We start from the raw sequence: 27,786 nt of genomic DNA on the forward strand, positions 1-27,786 counted from the left end.
ATGGCGACCACGAGTCCAACTTTGATTAGAAACGGGAATGAGATGAGAAAATAACCAAAAATCAAATGAAAAAATAAAAAAGAAAACATAAAATTATAAAGAAAAAGGCACAAATATGTATTTTTAGTGTCTTAACTAAAAATTATAATTTGAAAACTTAAAGTAATAATTTATTTTATTTTACATATCAAATAACATAAATATCCTTATTTATTCTTATGTACAATTTCTTCTATTTCTTCTTTCTTTTTTTAATTTTTTTATCTTTTTTCTATCTATAGATTCTTTTTTTATCCTATTGAATTAAATTTTCTAATTTTTATTCATTTTTAAAAAAAATTTACTCATTATCTTTTAATTTTTAAAAATTATCTTTTCAGTATACTTAATACTTTTCTCTTTTTCTTTAAGGTGAAAAAATATATTTTATTATTATTTTGAGATGAATGCACAAAAAAAAAAGTAAATGACAATTCTTATCTGAATCAATAAAAAAAAAATTTACATTTTTTTCTTTTAATCTTTTCAGAAACAAATGAATATAAAAAAAATAGTGTTGAAAATGGATAAAAAATAAAATAAAAAAGATATTATTTTAAAGAAAAATATTTAAGTTAATTTATTATTTAAAATAAGTCAAATAAACACTTTAACCTATAAAACTGGCTAGAGATACTATATTGAATATTTTTACCAGATTCAAATGTTTAATTGAATAAAAAATAGTTTAAACATTAAAATAATTTTATAAGTAATTAATGAACTATTATATCATTATATATATATGTATATATTTTTTTTGAATTTTAGATAGCTCAATATATTAAGAGAAAAAAGATAAAATATTTTTATTTTTATTTTTATTAATAATATTAATTCATATACTAATTATTATAATATTTTATTAATAAAATTATTATTAGTGAATTATTTTCTATTAAAGTGCCTATATAAATATGAAGATTGAGTTTTATTGTTATATCTTTTAAGTTTTATATTATATAGATAAAAGTTTTAAAATATTTTGAATTCAAGAAATTCATTCTTACTTTATTAATAAATTCAAAATAACATATCAAGCAACATAGAAAACAATATTATATAAAATTTCAATATTTATTTGCTATTTAATATTTTATATTAATATTTTATTCCTTTTATCATGCAAATTTACAAATCATCTCTTGTTTTCCTTAATAAATTTTAAAAATAAAATTTCTGATTTTATAAAATTATAATTATATTACTATTATAAAAATATTATATTATAACATAAAAATGTTAAGACAATTATTAAAATTTAAACATTAAACTGTTTAAATTTTATCATATTTATTTATTTTTATGAAAATTCTAATTCAATATTTTTGAAATAAATGTAAAACAAAATAAATAAAAATAAATTTTCAGCCGAAATAAAATATTTTAAAAAATAATATAGAATTTTAATAAAAAATATTAAATAAAATTAAATATATAAAATTTAGATTGACAATGGATTATTAAATCAAAGCATAAAAAATATTTTAAAATATTTGATGATTTCACTTAAAATTTGTTTGAGGTCAAATTAAAACTTGTAAAGTATATAATAAATATTAACAAAGTAATTATAAAAAAGTTACATGTGTTTAATGAATATTATATTATATGTTAACTTATCAAATACTTTTATATTATAATTTTTATAAAAATAATTTACATACATAACAAAGAGGAAGAATTTTTAAACTGAACTAAAATATTTTTAGAGTTAATAAATAATTATTAATAGTATTTTAATTCTATATATAATTAAGCTAATTTATTATATTCCTAATTTTAATAGAATTAATTATTGATGGATATGATTCAATCCCATAATATCATTTTTTATATATTTATATTCAGCAAGAAATTGACGAATTATTATATCATATTATATATATTTATAATAAAGACTAAATATGTCAATACAAATTTTTATAAAAATTAAAGATAAGAATTTAGAAAAAATGTAAAATACTTTTAATTATTTTATTGATATATTTATACTTAAATGCAAAGAATTTATTTTTAATTTATTGTTAGTTAATCTAATGTAAGATCATTATTTAATATTTTTTATCATAAAAATTTAAAATTTATTTTTTATATTTTTCTTACTATTTTTTAAATAAAAATTTTATTTCATTTTGTTATAAATAATATTACTATTAAAATAATTATATAAAAATCATTAAAACTAAAATTTTAATTTTATTTTATATTCTTTTCTTTATAACATGAAGATTTTACTTTAATATCTTCTTTTATCTTTTCATCATGGAAGTTTAAAATTTATCTCTTCTTATATTCTTTTCACTTTTTTTGGAAAAATAAAAACATATTTTTTAATTATAATAATATTACTATTAAAAGTATTATATTATTAAATTATTTTCTTAAAAAATTATTAAAACTAAAGTATTAAACTTTTTCATATTTCTTTCTCTATCAATATAAAAATTTTATTTTCATATCTTTTATTTAAAAATATCAAGATAATAAAACTAAATTATTTTAAGAAATTAATTATTATATAAAATTATTTAAAGTCAAATAATTCATTAGATTTGTAGATATAAAGAATAACATATGAGTTTTTACTGTACGATAAAAAAAATTATAAAATAGTTAAATATAGTTAATAAATATTATATATTAATTTATTAAATATTTTTATATTTTAATTTATATAATAATAATTTATACATATAACATACATAACGAGGAAATTTAATTAAATAAAATACATTAAAAATGAATAAGTTATAAGTTTTCTAAATCAAATAAATATCTTATATGCTTATTCTAATAGAAATAAAATAATAAATTACTTTAACTAATAATAATATTTATTTTAAAAGTATTAACTATTTAAAATCTTACACAAAATAGATTTGATATATATATTATATTATAATTTTATATTATTTAAATAACTAACTATATATTAACGATATACAAAAATTCTATATTATATTTTATATATTTCTATTATAACTGTAATATCTATAAAATTATAACATATAGTTATAATTGTTCTATATAAATAGATTTCGTCAATTCACATAATAAAAAAGACTTGGCCAATAAATTTTAAATTAATTCTTTTTTTTAATAATGAATATAATAGAATTAGTTGAAATCTGAAATATAAAAATTATAGATTAATCAATTAGTTCTAACATCTTTTAAATAGTTTTAATACAAATTCCATAGATTAAATTGGGCTAAAATAATATATAGTACTTTTGAATTTGTATCTATATAATTTATGAAATATGAACTTTTAACATATATTTATTTTTGATACATAAAATTTAAATTTATATATAATTTTATATATTTTATTAATTTATTGATTAATAAATTATATTCCTAATTAAATATTAATTTTAACTTTAAAAATAATATATCAATCAATATTTTAATATAATATTAATTAATAAATTAATTTTATGAATAGATAATAATGCCAATTATATAGTAAGCAATAGTATATTAGTTATATTTTAATATTATTTTAATTAATAAATTAATTTTTAAAATTAGATTTTAGTTTTAATTCTAAAAGAATAATATTCTAAATAATAATTTTAATATTATATTTATTAATAGATTAATTTTTAATTATATAATAATTTATAAAAATAACAATATCAATTATATTGATAATAATAATTTATATAATATTAAAGTTAATAAATAAATATCCTAATATAAATTATATTAATAAAATTACAAAATATTAAAAATTTAAAAAATTTAAAAATATTAAAATTTATCATTATTTTTAAAAACATTTTAAATAATATTAAATATTAGACATTTGTTAAATTTTATTTATAAATTTAATTTTATAGTATAAATTTAATTTTATAATTAAAATAATAATATATGCGCCTCGCTACTGATCCACCTGAAACTATAACATGCAATTTAACTTACTTCTTACATCTTTATACTTATGCCACTAGGATTATTCGATCCTCAGCTTTAAGACATAAAAAGCATTTTTTGTGTACAGAACTATCATAAAATGATCAAATAAAATCTTACAGCTGTTTATCTGCTTTTCGTTTTTTAATTTTCAATTTTTTTTTTTTTTTTGCTTAGATTATTGTCTACAAACCAATATATAAAAGAATAAGAACTATCATATATTATAGAACTGAAATTTACCCGTACGTGTCTTGTTGTTCTTGAATTATGATTTAAGAAATTTTCCTTCATGTTTTTGCATCTCTTGATTTAGCTGTATATGGTTCGTTATATTTGGATTATGTTGTGAACAGCTAAGACAGTGATGATACTGATATTACAGAACATGCTGTGAATAAATATTGTATGAAAAGCAAAAGATTTCCACTTTCTCTCTCTTCTATCTATCTAACTATCTATCAACTGTCCATGTGAAGTAAAGTTTACTCTCTCTCTCAAAGTTGCCCCCACGTTTTCCTTGGCATATTTTGTGGGCTCAATTCCTCTCTGCATTTTCCTTTTTCTTTTGAAAAAGAAAAAGAAAAAGAAAGAATGCTTTCTTGGGAAATACCCACTTGAATTTCCACCATTTCGTTCTGTGGAGAATAAAAAGATCTTCAATTTAAGAGCTAAAGGTGAGACATTGTTGAACTTTTAGCTTCTGGGTTTCCTTTGTTTATCATTTTGGTCATCTGGGTAATGCTACATTTATGTATTGGTAGTTTAGATTATACTTTCCTTTTTGTAAATTTTGAATTTTGGCGAGAAGAAGCTAGTTTAGAAGTCAAACTGGTTTAGTTGATCTAATTGTTGCTTGAGAGTTTGAAGTTTTTCTTATCTGGGATTTAGGTTACTGAGGAGCTTTTGTACTGAATTTTGGTTACTTTTGTGAATTTGTAGAGCTCTGGAAGTGTTTAGAGGATTTTAGGTGTTTTGAACAGAGTAGGAGCTGAAGGAGATTGGTCTTCTTCAGTTTTGAATTGGGCTGTATATTGTGTTCAAGAATTTGGAGATCTGTAGTAATAGAGTGGACATGCCTGAGATTTGCACATGGTCTGGATTGATGATGTAAAGCTGCATGCTTGTGCAATGCACAATTTTAGATTTGGTGTCAATCATTGTTTCTAAACTTGATATGGAAGTGGAAGTGTAGTTTCTGGAGCTTCTTTTTCTATTGTTTTTGGATACAAACATGACCTCAATAACATCACCTTCACCAAACGCTTCCCCAACTGATATTCTTCCAACAACACCTTTGTCTGCCTCACCACCATCACCTTCTTTGCCATCAGAGATTATACCCGCTTCACCATCTCCTGAAACAACTCTTCCTGATCAAACCATTGATCCTCCACTCCCTTCAAGTCCGTCTAACTCTTCAACTCCACCTCCTCAAACCCCTCCACTGGCTACCCCAGCTGCCCCACCTCCATCCCCACCATTATCACCACCACCACCACCATCTCCAACAACACCACCACCATCTGACCCACCTCCATCACCCCCAGCATCCCCACCTCCTGCCCCTCCAGTATCACCACCTCCATCACCACTTATTGCCCCTCCCCCAGCTGTCATAACTTCACCACCCCCTCCAGATGTGTCCCCTACACCACCAGCAAATAGCTCCCCCTCTCCGCAGTTCTCCCCAACAACTCCTGTGACATCAGCACCTCCCCCTCAAGCTGTCTCCCCTTCACCTCCTCCTCCTATTAATGTGCCTACACCTCCTTCCTCGGATTCACATCCTCCGCCAGTGGCAAAAGCCCCAGAAAGTTCCACTTCACCTCCAAAAGTTAAACCTCCACCATCTAGTTCTCAGTCTGGTGGTCCTCCACCTGTAACAAACTCTCCTTCTCCTCCTGCACCTACATTGCCATCACCGCCTCCTTCGATCCCATCAAGCTTGCCACCACTCCCTCCTTCAGTCCCATCAGCCTCTTCACCACCTATAATATCTCCTCCTGCTCCTCCAGATAATTCGTCAACAACAGGAAATTCTCCTTTGTCGCCCTTACCCTCTATCCCTACAGAAAAGCCAACTGCAAGAGCAACTAATGGCACTGACGTCTCCGTTAATACAGCCTCAGCAGGTGCAGGGGGTTTAAACACTGGAAGTGCGGTGGCAATAGGCATTGTGGTTGGGTTTGCAGTACTGAGTCTTCTTGTGATGGCAGTGTGGTTTGTAAAAAAACGAAAAAGAAGGCATGACATATCAAATATTGGGTACACTATGCCTTCCCCATTTGCCTCCTCCCAGAATTCAGGTAAAGCATTCATAATGCTATATTTTAGTCGGTTATATAGCTAACATTAGTGATTACTAGTTAAAAGTTCTATTTATTCATAATTGTTTGATGAATAAGAATAGGAATCATAATACTGGATGCAGAATCTGAACCTTCAACTTTATCTGCCAGTCAGTTTGCCTTTCTTTACCTTCCCTTTGCGTTATCAAATATCTGATGTTATAACATTTACATTTAGGTATATAGCAAGAAGCTCCTTAGTGGATGACTTATTGAGTAGTTCTACTGATTTAGTCTATCACTGAGATTTAGCTGTTTAGCAACTTGAATAAACTGCCTATGAAAATTAATTGATTTCTATGTGAAAATCAGTCTGAGCTTATGGATGGCTTAAATAAATCCTGTTTTCGCACTCCATTCTATTTAGTGGTATATTTTAATTTTGAGTTATAGCCACCTTAAAATCTGTTTTTCATGACTTGGCTTCTTGTCCACATGAAGCAGCTCATTCTGGTGGCTCCATTTCTGGCTATATGCTTGTGAGAATTTAGTTTGTCATTGTGAACATAAATTTAGTGTGAAGTATCTTCTTACATTCTCCTTTTATAGGTAAATAGGTTCTGCCAAATAGTATTTTCAGGTTGTTTCTACACTGACTTAAGAGTTAGTTGGCAATATATTTAGTCTGTTTGTAAATATGTTCATAAATAAATCTTATTGTTGTTGATGACAGCCTATGCCAATGAGTTAGCTGGCACTGATGCAGCAAAAACTAATGAAACTTGCATTTACTATGTAGAAGCACTATTTATAAGGCCCCAATCTCAAGGTCCATTGGGAGGAAGCCCTTCTGGCAGTGATTTCATCTATTCATCATCAGAGCCAGGAGGAGTAAACAATTCAAAGTCATGGTTTACATTTGGGGAACTAGTCCAAGCCACAAATGGGTTTTCAAAAGAAAATCTTTTGGGTGAAGGTGGATTTGGTTGTGTGTACAAAGGTCTCCTTGTGGATGGTAGAGAAGTAGCTGTAAAACAATTAAAGATAGGTGGTTCTCAAGGGGAGCGTGAGTTTAAAGCAGAGGTTGAGATTATTAGCCGAATACATCATCGCCATTTAGTTTCATTGGTGGGTTACTGCATATCTGAGAATCAAAGGTTGCTTGTCTATGACTATGTCCCAAATGATACTCTTCACTACCATCTCCATGGTAAGATATCTTTCTAAATTTAAAGTAGAAGAAATTCTTCAGTCTGAATAGTCTTTTTTGCTCTGCAACTACAATAAAATGCTTCTGTATACTACTTGCTCATAAATTGTTTTCTACAGTTACCATACGAGATACAGAAATTATTGTAGAACTGAATTAAATTTTTTATCATGAATCATCCATCCTTTTACCCAGGAACTTACTATTTCCCACTAAGCTGGTTGGTGAATCAATGTGACGTAGGCAAATATATTAGAAGAATAATGGGCCAATTAGCTAAAATATGAGAGTTTGGAATCTTTCTGACAAGAGACCGTTATCCTTTCCATGTTTTCTTACCTTTAAACAGTTTTTTCTTATAAAGTTCTGGTTATTTTAAAAAGATAATTTGGAGAAAGACCATTTCATAAGATTTTTGAGATTAATTAGGGTTGAGCATATTTACTATCTGAACAAAGGTTGTTTCATTTTTGTTATCACTTTTATTTTTTTCCTTTCTATCTACTTGCTACATAGGAATGAAACTTTACTGCAAGTAGCTCTGTTGTGATCTCATAACATCTTGACCCTTGCAGCTTATGGCATGCCAGTTATGGATTGGGCGATTCGGGTGAAAATTGCTGTTGGAGCAGCTCGTGGCATAGCTTACCTACATGAAGACTGTAATTTTCCTACTTTTATTCCTGGAATAATTTTGAAATTTTGCTCTGATTATTTCCACTTTTGTTGCATTGATGTTTGGTTAATAGCATGAGTCCTGAAACACTGACCCCTTTTCTGTCTCTCTCTCCTTCTCTCACTCTTTCCAATTAAAATCTAAACTTTTAGTTTTTCTGGTACCAATTAAATGTAAATCAACAAAATGCTTTACAAGAAGATTGACATATGTTTAGAACCTTTTTAAATTATTGGAATAAGGGAAACATTAATATCCTAAAGGGTTCTTTATTTTTAGCAAATTTAACAACTGATAACATTCAAGGTTTAAAAGGCAACTCCTTGAGGATGTAATGTACCCATGAGACAAGTTGATTATCATCTCTCTAGTTTACATAAATTAAAAACTGCTTTATTGAAATTCACCTTTATTAGACGCACTCCTATCAGCAATATCCATCGACACATTTCTCTCTAATTTCTTTTTTTATGTATCAGGTCATCCCCGCATTATCCATAGGGATATCAAGTCATCAAACATCCTCCTTGATCACAATTTTGAAGCTCGGGTATGCCTTTTGCAAATAAATAGAAAAGATAGGTTGTATTGCCGCTTAATTTACATGTATTACATTGTACATATATATAGGTACAAACATCACCTAAATAAAGAAAGAACATAATCACAGCAATTTACAGCTATATAAGAAATCTGTCTAATGATTTGCTAATCTCCTTTAATGTAGCCTAGAATTCCTATATTTACAGCTAGGTCAATATTTCCTATTCCAACACTCCCCCTCAAGCTGGCTGAAAAATATCTCCCATTGACAGCTTGCTTACTAGAAAATCAAATTGTCTTTTCAGTAGTCCTTTGGTAAAAATATCAGCTATTTGTTGAGATGTAGGAATATAAGGAATCCAAATCAATCCACTTTCAATCTTCTCTTTGATAAAGTGCTTGTCAACTTCAACATGCTTAGTCCGATCATGATAAATTGGATTATGTGCAATGGAACAAGTAGCTTTGTTGTTACAATAGACTTTCATAGGGAGGGAAATAGGTAGTTCCAAATCTTCTAGTAACCTTTTAATCCACATTGCTTCACAAATTCCATGTGCAAGAGATCTGAATTCAGCTTCAGCACTACTACGTGCTACGACATTTTGTTTTTTGCTCCTCCAGGAAACAAGATTTCCTCCAATAAAAGTGCAGTACCTTGATGTTGACCTTCTATTCGCAATGCTACCTGCCCAATCAGCATCGGTATAGACTTCCACTTGCAAATGACCAGATTTTTTAAACATCAGTCCTTTTCTAGGTGTTCCCTTTAGATATCTAAGTATCCTATAGGTAGCTTCAAAGTGTTCTTGGCCTGGTGAGTGCATAAATTGACTAATCATGCTTATTGCAAATGTTATATCAGGACGAGTATGTGACAGATATATAAGTCTGCCACTAAACTCTGAAACCTCTCCTTCTCAATTATGTCCTCTGGTTTTGCAGGATTTAATTTGTGATTCACCTCCTTTGGAGTTTCAGCTGCTTTGCAACCTAGAAGACCTGTTTCATTTAGTAGATCAAGGATATATTTCCTTTGATTCACAAAAATTCCTTCTCGTGATCTTGCAAACTCCATGCCTAGAAAATACTTTAATGCCCCTAGGTCTTTGATCTCAAAATCCTGACTTAGCTTTTTCCTTAAACTAGCTAATTCATCCTCATCATCACCAGTTAAAATCATATCATCAACATACACAACTAACACTGCTGTTTTACCTTCCTTAAAACGTTTATAAGACATGGTGTGGTCTGCTTGACTTTGATTGTATCCATATTTTTTCATTGTTTTCCCGAATCGTTCAAACCATGCTCTTGGGGATTGCTTGAGGCCATATAAAGATTTCTTAAGTTTGCAAACTTTGTTTTTGCCAACAAATTTTTCAAATCCAGGAGGTGGACTCATGAACACTTCCTCTTCTAAATCACCATTGAGAAAGGCATTTTTCACATCTAGTTGGTGTAGTGGCCAACTGAAATTAACTGCAAGAGACAATAAACCACGTATAGAATTAATTCTGGCTAATGGAGCAAAGGTTTCTTGGTAATCGATACCATAAGTTTGAGTAAACCCCTTAGCCACCAGCCTAGCCTTGTATCTCTCCACATTGCCATCTGCTTTACATTTTATAGTAAAAACCTATTTGCAACCAACAATTTTTTGATCTTTGGGGAGTTCTACCACTTCCCATGTCCCATTCTTTTTCAACGCACCCATTTCTTCCATTACTGCCATCCTCCAATTTGGATCATCAAATGCTTCCTGAATATTTCTTGGAATAAACAGATTTGAGATTTTTGACACAAATGCCATATGACTCTTGGAGAGTTTATTATAAGATAAATAATTTGCAATTGGATGATTAGTACAAGAACGGGTTCCTTTTCTAAGTGCAATAGGGACATCAAGATCACAATATTCATGTGATTTTTGAGGATTATCAAAAGAATCATTATTTTGAGGAGAATCTTGAGTACCTGAATTCGGAGTGGATTGTGTTAGATTATGTAAATATTCCTTATCTTATCTTCTATATTTAGCATATATCTTCTGTCATTTATATCCTAAGGTAGTTACCTTATTTGTAGCCTATATTATAGCCTTATGATTAGCATTAAACACTTGTATATTATGATACAAAATCAATGAGAAAGACACGGATGATTTCTTTCATGGTATCAGAGCCTAAAACCCTAGCTGTGCCTCTGCTGTAAAATAATCTCTGCCTCTTTCCCACTTTCTTCTCTCCTTTTTTATTTTCTTCCTCACTATCAATACCAATGACAGAAACTAAATTTCATCCTGCTCTTGCCGTTAACAACGTCAAGAACTTCATTTCTATCACTCTCGAGATGGAAAAGGGCCAATACTCTTCCTGGGCAGAGTTATTTAAAATTCATTGCCGAGCATACCAAGTCATCGACCACATCATCCATCCTACTCAACGGACTTCTGAGGCAGCCAAGGAAAAGACAGTCGCACGTGATGAAGAACTTTGGTCACGCCTGGATGCTATAGTCCTTCAATGGATTTACGGCACGATCTCAAATAATCTCTTGCACACCATCTTAGAACCGGATTCTACTGCTCAACAAGCATGGGAGCGATTGCAAAATATTTTTCAAGACAATAAGAATTCTCGAGCTGTCTACTTGGAAAATCAATTCACTCATGTTCATCTGGATGATTTTCAAACTGTTTCTGCCTATTGTCAAGAACTCAAAATGCTTGCCGATCAACTATCAAATGTTGGTGCACCAGTATCGAATCAACGGTTAGTTCTCCAATTAATTACGGGTTTAAATGAAAATTATGATGGTGTTGCTACATCCATTCAACAAAGCAATCCTTTGCCTCCTTTCTAAGAGGCTCATTCGAGATTGATTCTCGAAGAAACCCGTAAGGCCAAGCAAACTGCAGCCTCTGCCAGCCTGCAGGTACAGCCCTTTTCACTGCCAATAATTCTGCTGATGAATCCAAGGGTTCATATTCTGGGTTAGGCAATGCACCAAACCGTCATAATACTACTCCGAAACGTGGACAGAATCGCAATAACAATCGGGGCAAAAATAATGGCAATAGAGGGCGTGGTCGTAGTGGCAATAACCATGCTAATGGTGGCAGCAACCACACACAACAGTCGCAACAGCGAACATGGCAACAACAGCCACAACAATGGGGACAGTATCCACCATGGGGTTGGGCCGCAGCCTTGGGCAGCCCCTCGATGTCAGTACCCTACCTCTTCTTGGACTCGGCCACCACCAGCTCGTCAGCCTGGTATCCTTGGCAATCGTCAACAACAAGCTTATGCAGCTTCTGTACCAACTTCTTCAAGTTATGATCCAACTGAAATTGAACAAGCAATGCATACTATGACTCTTAATACTCCTGATACGAATTGGTACATGGACACCGATGCAACCTCACACATGACGGCCTCTCCAGGTAATCTTTCATCTTATTTTAATATGAGCAATTCCAAAAATATTATTGTTGGTAGTGGCCAGGAAATTCCAATTCGTGGTTATGGAAAAACTAACCTACCTCCTCCTCACCCCCCTTTACATTTAAACAATGTCATTCATGCGCCTAAACTCATTAAAAACTTAATATCTGTTCGTCGTTTCACAATCGACAATAATGTATCTATTGCTTTTGATCCTTTTGGGTTTTCTGTGAAGGATTTTCAGACGGGGATGCCAATAATGACATGTAATAGCACTGGGGATCTCTATCCTATCACCACAACCCCAACCTATCGTGCCACTTCCCCATCCACCTTTGCCGTTTTTTCTCCGGTTCTATGGCATAATCGCTTAGGACACCCAGGACCACATGTTTTACGCTCTCTTCGGAATAATCAGTTTATTAATTATAAGCATTTTTCTTGCACCTCAGTTTGTTAGTCTTGTATTTTTGGGAAACAAGTCAGTTACCTTTTTATGACTCATCTTCTTGCACTACAATGCCTTTTGATATTTTGCATAGTTATTTATGGACATCTCCTATTTTAAGTTCGGCAAGTCATAAGTATTGCATTCTATTTTAGATGATTACTCCAATTTTCTATGGACTTTTCCAATTGGCAAGAAATCACAAGTCTATTCCATTTTCTTGTCCTTTAGTGCTTTTATCCGTACACAATTTGAGCGTAAAATAGAATGTTTTTAATGCGATAATGGTAGGGAATACGATAATAACCAATTTAAGTCTTTTTGTCATAACAATGGGATGGTTTTCCGTTTTTCTTGCCTTCATACTTCTCCTCAAAATGGAAAAACAGAACGTAAAATTCGAGTTATCAACAATTTAATTCGAACTCTTCTTGCTCACTCCTCTCTGCCACCATCATTTTGGCATCATGCTCTTCATTGAAATACTCTGTACCATTATCAGTATTTAGGGTACTGATTTTAGTTTGAAATTGATTTTCAATTATAGTGTAAAAATTTTGAAAGATCGTCTTAACATCAGACTTTTAGCCATTAAAAAAACCCAACACAATCGAGTATGATCATCGATATATGTGACAAACCATTTTTTTTCCGAATAAGTTTGGATCCGTGAGGGACTCCACACATTATCATTGTGAATTAAATAAAAAGGCCTTGAGGGTTGATAAGGCTTTGAATGATAAATGTGCTTATGACTTTTTGATAAAATGCAATGTTCACAATGAAAACAAGAACAATCTATTCCTTTAAATAAAGTAGGAAACAACCTTTTAAGGTAGAAAAAACTAGGATGCCATAATCTATAATACCAAAGCATGATTTCATCTTTCACAGAGATAGAACTAACACTACTTAGTCCATGAGGTTTTTCATCTTTGGAGCGTTCACCTTTAAAATGGTAGAGCACATCTAGCATCCTAGCACTGCCAATCTTCCTCCCCGAATTCTGGTCCTGAAACACAATAGGAGTCACAAAAAATGACACGGCAATTGGAATCTTTAGACAGTTTACTGACAGATAATAGATTACATGCAAGTTTAGGTACATGGAGGATAGATTTAAGAGTCAAGGTTTTTGACAAACTGATTGTACCTTTACCAGTAATTGGTGTGTAAGAACCATCTGCTATACGAATTTTTTCATGACCAGAACAAGGAACATAAGTATGAAATAAACTTGAGACACTTGTCATATGGTCAGATGCTCCAGAATCTATGATCCATGGAGCAGTTAGACTCACACAGGATAAGGCATTTTAATTTCTACCTGTTTGTGCCAAGGAAGCATTAGGAGTACCAGATGATGCAGAATTAGATTTCAGCAGCTTTAGTATTTGATCAACTTGTTGTGGAGTGAAGGGGACAGCTTCAGCTTCATTTGCAGAGGGAGTCTGATTGAACTTGCCTTCATGTTTTCCCTTCCAGTTAGCTGGTTTTCCATGAAGTTTCCAGCAGTTTTCACGTGTATGCTTTGGTTTGTTGCAGTGGTCACACCAAACACGGGGCTTTTCATCAAATTTCTTCACTTTTCTTGCATAGGATTCAGCTGCTGCTAATGCAGAATTTTCAGTGCTGCTGTTTGAGCCTTTTTTCCCCAACATAACCAGCCTGCGACTTTCCTCACGTCGAACCTCAGCAAATACCTCGCCAATAGATGAAAGGGGCTGTCTCCCAATGATTCGCCCTATCACTTCATCAAACTCCACATTAAGTCCCATGAGAAATTTGAAAATGCGATCATCTTCTACCTTTTTTTTTGTAATGATTGCAATCATCAGTGGATTTCCATTCATAATAGTTAAACAAGTCCAAGTCTTGCCATAGACGTTTCAGAGAATTAAAATATTTGGTGACACTATCCTCACCTTGATGGATTTCCCCTAGTTTAAGCATGATTTCATATATCCTCGACTGATTTCCTAGATCTGAATACATTAAATTGACATTATCCTAAAGTTCCTTTGCTGTTTGATAACACATGTAATTGGAACTTATGTTTTCCTCCATGGAGTTGACTAGCCATGTCATAACCATGGAGTTTTCTGCATCCCAAGAAGAATAGGATGGGTCATTCATGTCTGGTTCCTTCTTCTCACCAGTTAAGTATCCACTCTTCCCTCTACCTCGAATATACATACGCACAGACTGAGACCAACATTGAAAATTCTCTCCATTCAACCTAATAGTAGTTATTTGGACTGAATGAGAATCAGATGTGGCTAAGATTTTTTGTTGATTGGATGAAGTAGGTATTTCAGAAGTAGGATTAGTGACTGATCCATCAGATGGAGTTGCAGGCATGGTGGAATTGCAGTGGCTAGATTTTACTTTGAGGAGGCTAAATTTTTTTTTTTTTTCGGATGGCTCTAATACCATGCAAATAAATAGAAAAGATAGGTTGTATTGCTGCTTAATTTACATGTATTACATTGTACATATATATAGGTACAAACATCACCTAAATAAAGAAAGAACATAATTACAACAATTTACAGCTATATAAGAAATCTGCCTAATGATTTGCCTAATCTCCTTTAATGTAGCCTAGAATTCCTATATTTACAGCTAGGTCAATATTTCCTATTCCAACACCTTTTTATAAATCGAATGTTTAAATTGTTTCTAAGGATAATTTGTTGATGCTATTATCTAATAGGATTTTATTCATCCTTTGTCGTATAAACAGTCCTTTTACCAGTACTATATTTTGGAAAAGCCGATATGTTCTATTGTAGTGCACTTGTAATGAACATCTTTTTCCTGCTCTATTGTAATTTATTTAGCTAGCAATTTGGATTTTTTAAATTATGTGTCTTCTGGCAGGTTTCCGACTTTGGGCTTGCAAAATTAGCATTGGAACTAGATTCAAATACACATGTATCAACGCGTGTGATGGGGACCTTTGGGTAGGTGAACGATAAATGCTTATATCTTTAATAGATGCTATGTAAAAGGTGAAGTAGTGGTATATAGACATTGGTCTAGCAAAACATCGCATGAAAGCTATCATTACTTTTAAGTCTACATTGTAATTTTCTTTGACAAGTCTGATTTTTATTTTTTAAAAGTGATGTTTATAAAATTTTCATGAATCTAACATGACATGCATTGATTAAAGATATTTTATAGAAAAAACTGTTAGTATGCCAAGACCTTCTCTACTTGTATTTTTCTTAAGAATGGAACTTTGACTTTCCAGGTACATGGCTCCTGAGTATGCAACAAGTGGCAAATTGACTGAAAAATCCGATGTTTATTCCTTTGGGGTTGTCCTTTTGGAGGTAATTACAGGTCGTAAACCTGTGGATGCCTCTCAGCCACTGGGTGATGAAAGCCTAGTTGAATGGGTAGGTTCCCTAAACATTCTAACTTAATGTCTTTTAGATGTTAGCTATACTAGGGTCTATGCACATTTCATGGTTTGCAGATTTTCATCCTTGATCTAGTTAATGTCAATGAGCTTGCTACAGTTTTGGCAATAGCGTAAAAATCAAATTATAGCACTCATTTATGCATGTATTTTGCTTGTAAATTGAGCTTCCTGTAATATCTTTGTGCATAAGTAAATCTTTGCTACCATGAGTTGCAATTGGTCTCCAACGATTTCCTAGCTTTCCCTGCCTCAAAAAATTAAAATTCTTGTGCTGGTGGCCGTTCAGAATCCAGAGAATTTAACATTGTGAAAAAGTTCTCTTAAAATTGGAAATTCCAAGCATGTATGCTTATATTTTGGAACAGTCAACACATTAAGTCTTAGCTGGTCCTTGACCCCAGCTTAGCAAACTTTTTTTTATCACATATGAGTCATTCTAACTCTCTAGCTTCTTTGGGGGGCTTACTAAATATCTCTAGATGGACTCATAGCACATTGTTATAGCAGATGTCCATAGTGATGCATGACCTGATGCTACATAATAGCAATACAAATTTGCTGTTCATTTATTACAGTATTGATATGATATGTTATAGCAGAAAGCTAAAGTAGAGCAGCATTACCTATATGAAAATGGAAGAAAGCACTGACTTTTTGCATAGCTAAAGAATAGTGTTGAAGATAAAACAGAGGAGGATATGCAAGTTGGAGAAATGCATTAACTGCAACAGTTAATGTCAAACACAATTGCGTTAACGATTTTTCTTTGTCTGCTCATACTTCAGAATACTTGAAAGACTTCATCTGTTTTCTTGGTTTCCTTTCTTATTCTGATATCTCTTCCAGAACCCAATGTCCATAAATGTGCATTAATCCGCCTATCCATTAATTTAAGCCAAATCTAGCAAGTGTTAGCACAATCCTTATAGGGGAAACCCTTATGATTGCAACTGTGTAGGGTTAATGATTTAAGAAGCCAATTTACACGACAATATCTGACATGCCATAATTTGATCTGCCTTTTGTACCCTGTTTCCTTAAAACTACATTGAATTTGGAGCTGTTCTGGATACAGAATTCTTTCTGTTATTCTTTCTCAAATGGCTATATATGTTATCTTGTCCTTTTTCTTGCCTTTTCAATGAAGTTATTTGAAAGAAAAGTGAGTGAGAGAGTTAGGACATAGGAAGTCAGTTTAAAAAAGAATATCCGCCAAGTTATTGGATCATACAGTTTAATCCTCCTTAAATTTATTCAGGCTAGGCCATTACTTAATGAAGCACTTGACAGTGAAGACTTTGAAGCCCTGGCTGATCCAAGGCTGGAGAAGAAATATGTTGCAAGAGAAATGTTTCGGATGATCGAGGCAGCTGCTGCCTGTGTGCGTCATTCGGCTGTAAAACGGCCACGAATGAGTCAGGTAATTGGACATTACCAATATATATATATATAACTTTTTACCATATTTATTAGATAAACATAGTTATGGATGTTCCTCTTCTTTTTCACATCAGGTGGCAAGAGCTTTGGAATCATTAGATGAATTGTCAGATCTATCTAATGGCATAAAACCTGGCCAAAGTGAAATATTTGATTCGAGAGAACACTCTGCGCAGATCAGAATGTTTCAGAGGTTGGCATTTGGTAGTCAGGACTATACTTCAGATTATCTTGATAACAGTCAAAGTAGCTGGAGAAGTCTAGAGCATGGGAGCCGGAGTAACTTTATCCCATGAATGCATCTCCATATGGAGGAACGATTTTCTTTTAAAGCCTCCAGAACAAACTTGACTATCCTGATCATGATGACAGCTGATTTGGTAGGGTAACAGTTTTGCTCATTCCTGGATTTTGAGACCCTGAATTGAATTTTTTTCATCTTGGAACCAGGTCATACTGAGTACATACCTCTTGCATTTTCTTTCTTGTATGTTCCCCCTTCAGCTAATATGATATTCCCTGTATTATTCATTCTGTATTCTTTATTGTTTAATTTTCATCAATGATTTTTTTTTTTTGTATTTATGAATGTCAAATTAATGTAAGTCTCCTTTCTACAATGCCGCTCCTGGTGGTTGCTGCATATATGCTCTTCTCAGTGAACTGTAAGCTTTACATACTCTGCAAAAAAAAAAAAAAAAAAAAAAAAAGGGATTACCAGTCCATCCAGATAGAAAATTTATGCCTGAAATCCTGACTGTTTTATGCTTTTATCTGATATGGCTACTTTTAGTGATGAGATATTTTATGTTGTGAGCTCTAAACATTAGAAGCTTTACCAGGTCAATTAGACCCTACACCTTGTGTATATATGTTTGCGCCGGCTAATAAGAGAGATAATGTTTTGTATATATGTTTACCCTACACCTTGGACGGAGACAAAAGCTGACACTTTGACTATTTTGCACAATATCATTAGTTGTTGTATGAGTGTGTTTGCTATACCAAGCGTCGGTGGAGCTCATGCACCTACCTTCATACTCTCGTACTCAGCCTGTGTTGATCCCTGTTCTGGCATAATAATAAAAAAAATTAAAAAAAAATTATATTCCTTATAACTGGTATAATCATCTTACAGACGGAATGAATATATATTCATTCATAGGTTTAGTTTGCTGATAGATGGTTTAGTTTGATAGTAGATGCTTGTTTTAGTTTAAACAATAGTTTGATGGTAGATGGTTTAGTTTGATAGTAGATGCTTGTTTTAGTTTAAGCAATGTCTTAAGTTCGAGTGTCTTTATTTGTAGCCCAAAAATATATAATTGTAGCATAATAACAAAATTTGTAGGGCTATTCTCTCATATGATTCTATCACCTTTGGTTAATCAAAATCATCACCCAAAGGCCATTTTTACATAGCATCTGATTTTATCTCTTGGAATGCTGGCCATAGTTCATTCTAAATATTCTCACTTTCTTTTTCTAGAAAATACAAAGAGATTGGAGGTTGCCACTTTCCAATCTTTTGTCCTATCAGATGGTGCCATCTGCAACATCAACTTAGAAAAAAGAAGAAGTCATATGGAACGTATTAATTGCCTCAAGAAACTAGACTTACCACCCTCGTGCAGTTCCATCTAATCTTCTCCATCTACCACTACTCTCCAGCCATCATGTAGCATGGCCCTCACGTCCTAATAAATACCCTACATGATACAGAGAAATATATGGAAGAAATGATGATATCGAAACCGTTAATCCAACCAGCTTTCAAGGCAGAACCAAGCCATTGTTTTGGTAATGGCGGAGCTTTTGGCTCCAGTTTGATTGCCGGAGACAATAAACTTGTTTGTGTGACTAGTGGCAATTCTTACTTGGGTGCTAACATAGTCAAGAAGCTCTTGGCTAATGGCTCTCTTGTTCGAGTCACTATTCAAAACCAAGGTTTGTAAATACATGTTGACTTCTTCATGATCCTTTTTTCTTGTTTCCTGCAGTTTCTTAGATACCTATTCGTATTTTATTACCAAACCAGCTTTGTTTTTGTATTAACAGTGGATCTGGAAGACATGAGGTGCTTAATCAGTGATGAAGAGCTAAATAAACTAGAGAGTGTTATGGTAGCCAAGATGCAAGATTTGGACAGTCTTTGTGCTGTATTTAGTGGCTGTCATGCTATTTTCCACACCTCTTCATTCATTGATCCGCACGGGATCTCTGGTTATTCAGTAAGTTTACTGCACTGTCACATTGCAGAAAATTTCAGTTAACTTTAGTAAAATTGCTTGTCAGACTCCTTACTTTTCTCTTATTGTGATCACATGCTGTCCAAATGCAATCTGCAGGAGCAAATGGCGTATCTTGAGACTGAAGTTGCAAAGAATGTTATTGAAGCTTGTAGTAGAGCAGCATATATTAGAAGGTGTATTTTCACTTCTTCTCTTCTTGCATCAGTCTGGATTGGTGATAATCTAAACACCGCAATTGACGAGAGTTGTTGGAGCAGTGAAGAATTCTGCAGAGAAAACAAGGTAGTTAATTCACTGCATTACCTATCTTTCTGTCTTGGTAATAAATGATATTCCTGACTGAACGTCATATAACCCATGTTGAATAACGGTACAAATTGGATGGAAGTATGTTATTCTGACACTTCATGTTGTGGTTTCTGTTAACTCGATGACGAATTTTCTAATCTTGATGTCTTGTAAAAATGGAAAACAACAGCTTTGGCTTGCCTTGGGCAAAACAAGAGCAGAGCAGGCTGCTTGGAAGAAGTCCAAAGAATTGAAAGTGAAACTTGTTACCCTTTGCCCAGGCCTTCTTATGGCTCCTTTGTTCCCCCATGCTCACAAAGAGGTCTCTTTTCCATATATTAAAGGTTAGCACTTACCAGTTTTGCACCATTAAATATTCAATCATCTTCTTTTTTGGTAGAAATTGAATATTCAACTTCAGTTCTAGGATTTTTATCATAAATCCAGAGTAAATAACTACCCATTTCAGGTGATTAACATATAGCCTGTTGAGCGTTGAATGTTGATACATACCTCAATTATTTAACACGAGCAGATACGTGTCACTCATTTATTAATTTAGTACGTAGGTGGAGATATATATATCTAGTGTAGTAGATATTTTTCCATAAAGCTAACTCTGCATGCATGTTTCAACATGCGCACAAAATATTAGTTGTTGGATCTTCGTTGCTCATGCACACATGTAGATTTGTGCTTCTAGCATTTTCCGGTCTTTATAAATTTTTGATCAATGTCTATGGTACTTATAAGATGTTAGTGAAACAATCTTGATATGAACATTGTTAAGATTTCATTCATATATATATATAGGTGGATCGCACATGCTACGACAAGGCATCCTAGCAACCGCAGATGTGAGCAAGGTAGCAGAAGCACATGTTCATGTTTATGAAGCCATGGATGATGGAGCTTGTGGACGATATCTTTGCTTCGACAAGATAATAAAAAGACTGGATGAAGCCATTCAACTTGAAACTGAGTTGAAAAAGCATGGATTGCAGCCTGGAAGTTTGGTCTTACCAGAAGATACAGAGGAAATACATAGCAATGTCAGTAATTCAAAGCTTGCCAAATTGTTATTTCAAGTCTGTCAAGGCAAATCTTGCAGACAATGAGAAAATAGTCCATTAAATTGTAAGCTGCTTTTACTGTACTCAGGAAGAATCAGGTAATTTAATTGTTAGAAAAGAATGAGTCCAGATTGGTCACAAGGTATAGCAGCTTAGTTAAGTTGATATTATGTTCTATTCAATGCACTATAAACAACAGTTTTTCAGTTGGATCATTCCATTTATCATTTTGTATAATAAAGCAAAATGGAATAGGTGGTGTCTAAACTTTTGAGAATCTATTATTCTATGTGTTTTAATTAGTCAATAAGATTACGACAAGTAATTTATTTTAAATAATTAACTCTGACTACAGATTACCAATTACAATGAGGTTTGTTAAAATAATATAAAATAGTTTTAAAAAATTTTACACTCTTAAAATTTGTGAAAAATTAGTATAATTTATAAAATATATGAAGAAAAATTGTAATTTTTCGTTATTTTGAATCACTAAAAAATTTAGTATTTTTTATAAATTTACTAATTTTTTTGTAAATTATTAAATTTCAAAAAGAAAAAAACTTAGTAACACTTATGAAAGGTTAATATAATCTTTTCCATATATTAAAGGTTAGCACTTACTAATAACACTTTTTCGTATCATTTATTTATTCACAAGTAGTAATACTTTTTCATAATATCATTTTTTTATTTGCAAGTAGTAACACTTATAAAAAATTAGTATAATTTGTAAAAAAATATGATGAAAATTGTCATTTTTTGTAATTTAGCAATAAATTTTATGATTATGAAAAAATTTAGTATTTTTCAAAAATTTTCTATTTTTTCTTAAGTCATTAAATTTTGCAAATGTAATTATTTTTTCATAATATTATTCATTTTTTCTCGCTAGTAACATTTATGAAATATAGTATAATTTGTGAAAAATACGAGGAGGATTGTCTTTTTTTTTATATAATTTAGCAATAACTTTCATGATTATAAAAAAATAGTATTTTTCATTAATTTGCTAATTTTTCGTAAATCATCAAATTTCATAAAAGTAATCATTTTTTTGCATAATATCATGCATTTTTCTGAAGTAGTAAAACTATGAAAAATTAGTATAATTTACGAAAAAAAAATATAAAGAGAATTTTCAATTTTCATAATTTAGCAATAAATCTCACGATTATAAAAAAATTTAATACCTTTCGTAAGTTTTCATTTTTTTCATAAATTATTAAATTGCAAAAATACTAAGAAAATTGTCATTTTTCGTAATTTAGCAATGAATTTCGCAATGATGAGAATATCTAATATTTTTCATAAATCATTAAATTTCATAAAAGTAATCATACTTTTATAATATCATTCATTTCTTCATATATATTTTAGCAAAAATAAAATTTTAGAAAGGTTCAATAAATTGCCAGTCACCTTTATATTTAAAATTTTAATAAAAAAGATTTAATATACTATAACCATAAAAGTTACCTTATTCTAAAGAATGTATGAAAGAAATAAATTTTGCGATTTGTCCTTTGCCAAAGTAGTGAATAGGTAGAGAAATTCTTAAGTAGACTCGACTTATTTATAGACTAAAATCAATGCATTGCTGATATATGACTTCATTTATTAAATTTTACATTTTCATTGGTTGAATTTTAATCATGAGTTATTAATGGTAATAAATAATCCAATGAATGAAAATAAAACAACATATTATCATATGCCACAGATTTAGTCTATTGGATGACGTGGTAAACTAAGTTTACCTTGAATTCTACATCTAACTGATGTAACTTGCTATGCCATATGAATGAAATAAAATAAAAAACTAAAAAATGACCTTAAATTTGCTAATGTAAAGGATACAAATATCCATCTCTCTTTTCTCCCCTTCTCTTCTTTCCTCATTTTTTTTCATTCAATCTTTTCTATAGAAATTATTAACAAATTTATACTAAAAACACTCGAGCTCTACTTAAAATCACCTATTAATTATTAATTCAACTAAAATACATTACTTGTGCGTTATTTTAACTTTTAAAAAAATAAAAATAAAAATACATTGCAAAACAAAAATTCTAAAAAAAATTATTGGCTAACCTTGTCTCTCACCCATTTCGTCTTTTCCAAATTTTAATGATTTTGAGTATTTGAATTATAGTTTCTATTGTTGTTGATGCTACTCCTTGGTAGTTGTCCAAGAAAATTTCTTTTTTTGTTCTAAAAGTTGTCTAGTTAAGGATTTAATGAGATTTATTAATGAGGTAAGGGTGGTGGTACCAGCGGCAGAATAATGATCGTAATGATAGTGATGGTAGGGATGCAGGTGGTAGTGGTGGTGCTGATGATGGAGAAGTGGTGGCAGTGGTATGCTTTGTTAATTTTATTTATTTATGGTTTTGTTAATTTAATATTTATGGAAGATGTTAAATGATGATATATGATTAAAATTAATTTTGTCAAATTAAAATATCTGTAAACAACAAATCTGGTAGGGCCAAGCGGAAACAGGATCCAATAAAGCCTATTTAGCAGTCCGACGAGATAAAAATAGCTGAAACACTTTTTTGATCCAATTATTTTTAACTTCAAATGTTTATTTGAATAAAAATGAAAGTAACAAATATCGAAATAATAGATTCTAAAAGATATAGATATTTTGTCATCGCTGGTGCAAATTTTTCTATAATTAAGCCCACTAATATAGTATTCTTTTTGGATTTAGGCTCTTCAAATAAATTCATTCAAGTCTTCTAACTTTAAAGTTTAGTGTATTCATAACCCTAGCTAAATAGACGTTAGACATTAGTCATGTGTTTGGTATTTGCTTCTTAAGTCACATAATGTATATTTTAATATTAAAAATAATATTTTAGTGGTTAAAAACAACAATAGAAAATAAAGGTTGCGCTTGTTGCAAGACTTAACCCAACACCCTACAACACAAGTTATCGACAACTATGCACCACATGTGTCCACATTCTAAAAGTACTCTCTTTTAAGAGGATTCATAGAATGTCAAGCCTTAGTAAGGTTATTTTCTTTGCATGGAATTAAACCATATGCTCCACCGCTTTTCTAAGTCCCGATTCTTTTGAGTTTCATTCTTGCATATGTACTAGGGCTGAGCACGGATCGGTCCAATTCGGTTATCTATAAATCACCAGTACCATACCAAACCTCGGTTATTTTAAAATTGAAGGTACTAGTACCGTACCAAACATAAAAGGATCCAATACCGTATTGTACTAATTTTATGGTTAAATACAGTTCGGTTCGGTGCTATTTTCGGTTCTAAAAAATTTAAAAAACACAACTTTAATCTCATCTTTAATCAAATATATTTAGAGAAAATATGATTACCAACCTAAAAAAAGTAGCATGAAAATCTGAATTAGAATTGCAATCACATTCTTGAACAACCTGTTTTACAATTCAGTCACTTGCAAATATAATAATTCATTCAATATTCAAATACAAACCATTAAAATATATGTTACTGCTAGCATAAAAATATTTTGCAGATGTCAATCATTAAAACAAATAAATTTATAAATTTTATGTAGCACTAAAATACATGTCCAAAATTAGCAAAGGAATGTTATTACCTCCCCTCAAAATTAGCACTCCACATTTAATCTTGGCATAAGGGACTCACCAATCTCAGGATCTTGAATAATTTTTACAATAAAAGTAAAAAATTAATTCAATAAAACAAACAGCTTCAACAATAAACAAACATATGTAAGAAGTAAAGAAATGTTACCTGACTCTATGCTTTCAATATCCTCTATTGATTCTTCTAGTTTGATATGTTTATTTGAACTTTTAAGCCAATCTTGACAACAAATGAGGATCTCTACTGTTGTAGGAAGTAAAGAACTTCTATATTGATCTAGAGTTCATCCTCCAGTACTAAATGCAGATTCAGAGGCCACTGTTGAAGCTTGGATAGCCAATATATCGAGTACAACCTTGGATAATATAAGATACCTTACTGAATTCACCTTCCACCATGCTAAGATATCGAAATCAATGGTAAATTTTTCTGCAAATTCTTCAAAGTACCTATCTAACTCAGATATCTTAGACAAATTCTGCTGCGCTTCTTCCTTTAAAAAGAACATAGTCATGTAGCCTAGCAAACTCCTGCACATAATCACCCATACTTTGTTGCAATACCTTTCTTTTAACCCTTCTATAAGTAGTTATACCAACATACATCTCCAAATCTTTTTTTCCATAAGTCTTGTAACTCCCATAGCTTGATAGATGGTTGTAAAATAATCTTATCTTGAAGTACTTTGCTAAGAAATCTGAGTTACACAGTGTATTTTTATTAAATCTATGACATTTATGCACTGGCTTATAAGTCTTCGCCATAAAGCTCTCAGTATTCCCTTCATAACTTGCAAACTACAGCCATGGACAAACAACCTTCTTTCACTTCACCTTCACTCTGCAAGCTTTATTTGGTCTTAGCTTCAGCGGCACACCCTTGTGAATTGCATACTTTGTCATAACTTCCTTAAACTAGATTGCATTCTCAAAAACTATTCCAACATTCTATATTGGATACTGGCATATGGGATCATAATAAACCTTATTAAATTCTCTCTTAGCAGGAAGATCCATTCCTTTATCATCTTCTTCAAGGTCTATTTCATTGCTACATTGGTCATCACTTGCATAATGTTTTTCATCACTAGCAAATTTTTCTTCATTTCTATTATTCCCCTTATCAAAATTTTCATGTCCCTCACCATGCCCAACTTCACCTAATGGCACCTTCACAAATCCATCTTCTGCCTCTCTCCTATATTTCCTTCTAAGAAAGTCTCTAGCAGTCTCTCTTACATCCCTCAATTCTTCATTTACATCAGTTATAATTGTCATCCACATCAGTCCCTATAAATTCCTCACTTTCAGCCTCACCCTTAACCTGCCATTCATGTTCGCCTTCAACTTGCCCTTCACCCTCATTTAGTTGTCCTGTATTGGTTGCTTCAAACTAAGATTTTCATCAACTATGCTACTAGATGCCCTAGCATTTGTATTTATAATGTCCTTTTCATTTCCAATAGAAACCCTAATGATGTAACTAAAGGCACTCTCACCTATTGCTAGATTATCATCCATATCATCAACATCTATAATTTCTTATGCCTGTTCAACCGCATGAGTAACATACAAGTCCAATAACTTTATGCAAATTTTAAAATAACTTGATCATTATTTAAAGCTAAGAATTCATTACTACTTTTTTGCTTTATTAAACACTCCACCTATTATCATGTACCCAAATCATATTTATACCCTAAAAACTCAAATAAAGACAACATTTTAAGGTTAATATTAGGTATATATATTTAATATTAGTCTCACCAACATACTGTGCTGGTGGTCCTTCAAGAATATGCCCACCAAGGTGCCACCTCAGATTGATAGCAATATATATTTTTTATAACAAATATAAAAAAAGAATAAATGTCATTAACTTATATAAAATTAAAGTAAATTTTATTTTTTTCTTTCCAAATACAGAATCCTAAACTAAAGCTACCACCTCACTTTATCTTTTAACACACACACCAGCGCCCAATACGCCGGTTAACTCCCATTTTAAAACATACGAAAACAATAAAAACAAACATAGTTTCCAATTCAGAAAAAGCTTCTTACTTTTTTGGTCCCAATCCTGCAAGCTTTCTTCGAAACAACTTCTACAACTGCATAATGAGCAAGTCAACGGGTTTCTTTCTTCAAAAAAAGCTTATGCAACTTTTTCTCTAATCAGTGGCTTTCTCCACTATTTAGTCGAATGCAGTCCTTTCAGTGGCTTATTTCTTCATATTTCAGTTTCTTTACACAATGCAGCGAAGTTGTTTTCTATTTAGTTTGTTAATTAGGAATTCCAAATTGAAAAATAAAATTAGGGATTGAAAAATAGATATAGAAGAATAGCTTAAAGAGAGAGGAATATTCTGACGGTTTGACATTAATGAGAGGAGAGAATTTGCCCAAAAGCACTTTATAACATGTCTGTTATCGCTGTCCAATACCCATGTGTCCATCATAATATATATCATAATCATAATATATCATAAAAGTGTGAAGATGGGGGAGGATAAACAAAATTACTAAAAGGCCTTATAAATAATATTACATGGTAGTGATATAAGAATAAAATTTGTATAGAAATAGGACATTTAAAAATATTATAAATAAAAAGAAAATTCTGTTAAAGAAAAAGAACCAACGATTGAAAATTAAAAGAAAAACTAAAGAAAATTCTATCTAAAAAAATATTTAGAGACATTTATGCTCTGAAGTAGCAAATTTGGATATCATCGTCATTATGATCATCGAATGCAATTTTAGACAAGTGGTAACTAAATTTTTTAAAATATATTAACTAATAGTTTATATTAAGAAATTTCATATATATATATATATATATATATATATATATATATATATATATATATGTATATGTATATGTATATAATATTGTATTTACAATTAATTGAAAATATCATTTTTAAATCTTATAGTTGTAGAATTTTTTTGAAATTTCATACAAAAGCATGAATTATGTACTATTAAAATAAAATATATTTGTTAGCTTTATTTTCTTATTGTTTTCTTATAAGAAATCTTTTCTTTCATATGTACACGACCAATAGAAAGCGGTTTTCAAATAATATATTAATCAAACATTCTATA

General features: G+C 31.3%; 3 protein-coding genes across 6 annotated transcripts; all 3 read left to right on the plus strand.

Moving 5' to 3' along the window:
* Nucleotides 1-4,074: 4,074 nt before the first annotated feature.
* LOC8276143 (proline-rich receptor-like protein kinase PERK8) lies at nucleotides 4,075-18,034 on the plus strand. Of its 4 annotated transcripts, XM_015728029.3 has the most exons (9): nucleotides 4,124-4,640; nucleotides 4,906-6,272; nucleotides 6,988-7,464; nucleotides 8,040-8,126; nucleotides 8,620-8,690; nucleotides 15,464-15,546; nucleotides 15,840-15,987; nucleotides 17,272-17,433; nucleotides 17,528-18,034. In XM_015728029.3, the coding sequence occupies exons 2-9, from the start codon at nucleotides 5,198-5,200 to the stop codon at nucleotides 17,747-17,749; spliced, it is 2,325 nt and encodes a 774-aa protein (XP_015583515.1). In that variant the 5' UTR covers nucleotides 4,124-4,640; nucleotides 4,906-5,197; the 3' UTR covers nucleotides 17,750-18,034. The 4 variants fall into 4 exon arrangements, with proteins under 4 accessions (XP_048229958.1, XP_015583515.1, XP_015583516.1 ...); XM_015728030.3 differs by having other exon boundaries at nucleotides 4,127-6,272; nucleotides 7,057-7,464; XM_002533592.4 differs by having other exon boundaries at nucleotides 4,143-6,272; nucleotides 7,054-7,464.
* On the plus strand, nucleotides 11,687-12,460 carry LOC125370096. Its single transcript, XM_048374002.1, has 2 exons — nucleotides 11,687-12,131; nucleotides 12,368-12,460. Exons 1-2 carry the CDS (start codon nucleotides 11,687-11,689, stop codon nucleotides 12,400-12,402), a joined length of 480 nt encoding a protein of 159 aa, XP_048229959.1. The 3' UTR covers nucleotides 12,403-12,460.
* Nucleotides 18,035-18,145: 111 nt separating the features above from the next.
* On the plus strand, nucleotides 18,146-21,281 carry LOC8276142 (cinnamoyl-CoA reductase-like SNL6). Its single transcript, XM_002533593.4, has 5 exons — nucleotides 18,146-19,400; nucleotides 19,512-19,684; nucleotides 19,802-19,987; nucleotides 20,184-20,337; nucleotides 20,807-21,281. The coding sequence occupies exons 1-5, from the start codon at nucleotides 19,184-19,186 to the stop codon at nucleotides 21,109-21,111; spliced, it is 1,035 nt and encodes a 344-aa protein (XP_002533639.2). The 5' UTR covers nucleotides 18,146-19,183; the 3' UTR covers nucleotides 21,112-21,281.
* Nucleotides 21,282-27,786: the final 6,505 nt, after the last annotated feature.

Source organism: Ricinus communis, chromosome 5 (genome assembly GCF_019578655.1).
Source record: "Ricinus communis isolate WT05 ecotype wild-type chromosome 5, ASM1957865v1, whole genome shotgun sequence".
NCBI lineage: Eukaryota > Viridiplantae > Streptophyta > Magnoliopsida > Malpighiales > Euphorbiaceae > Ricinus > Ricinus communis.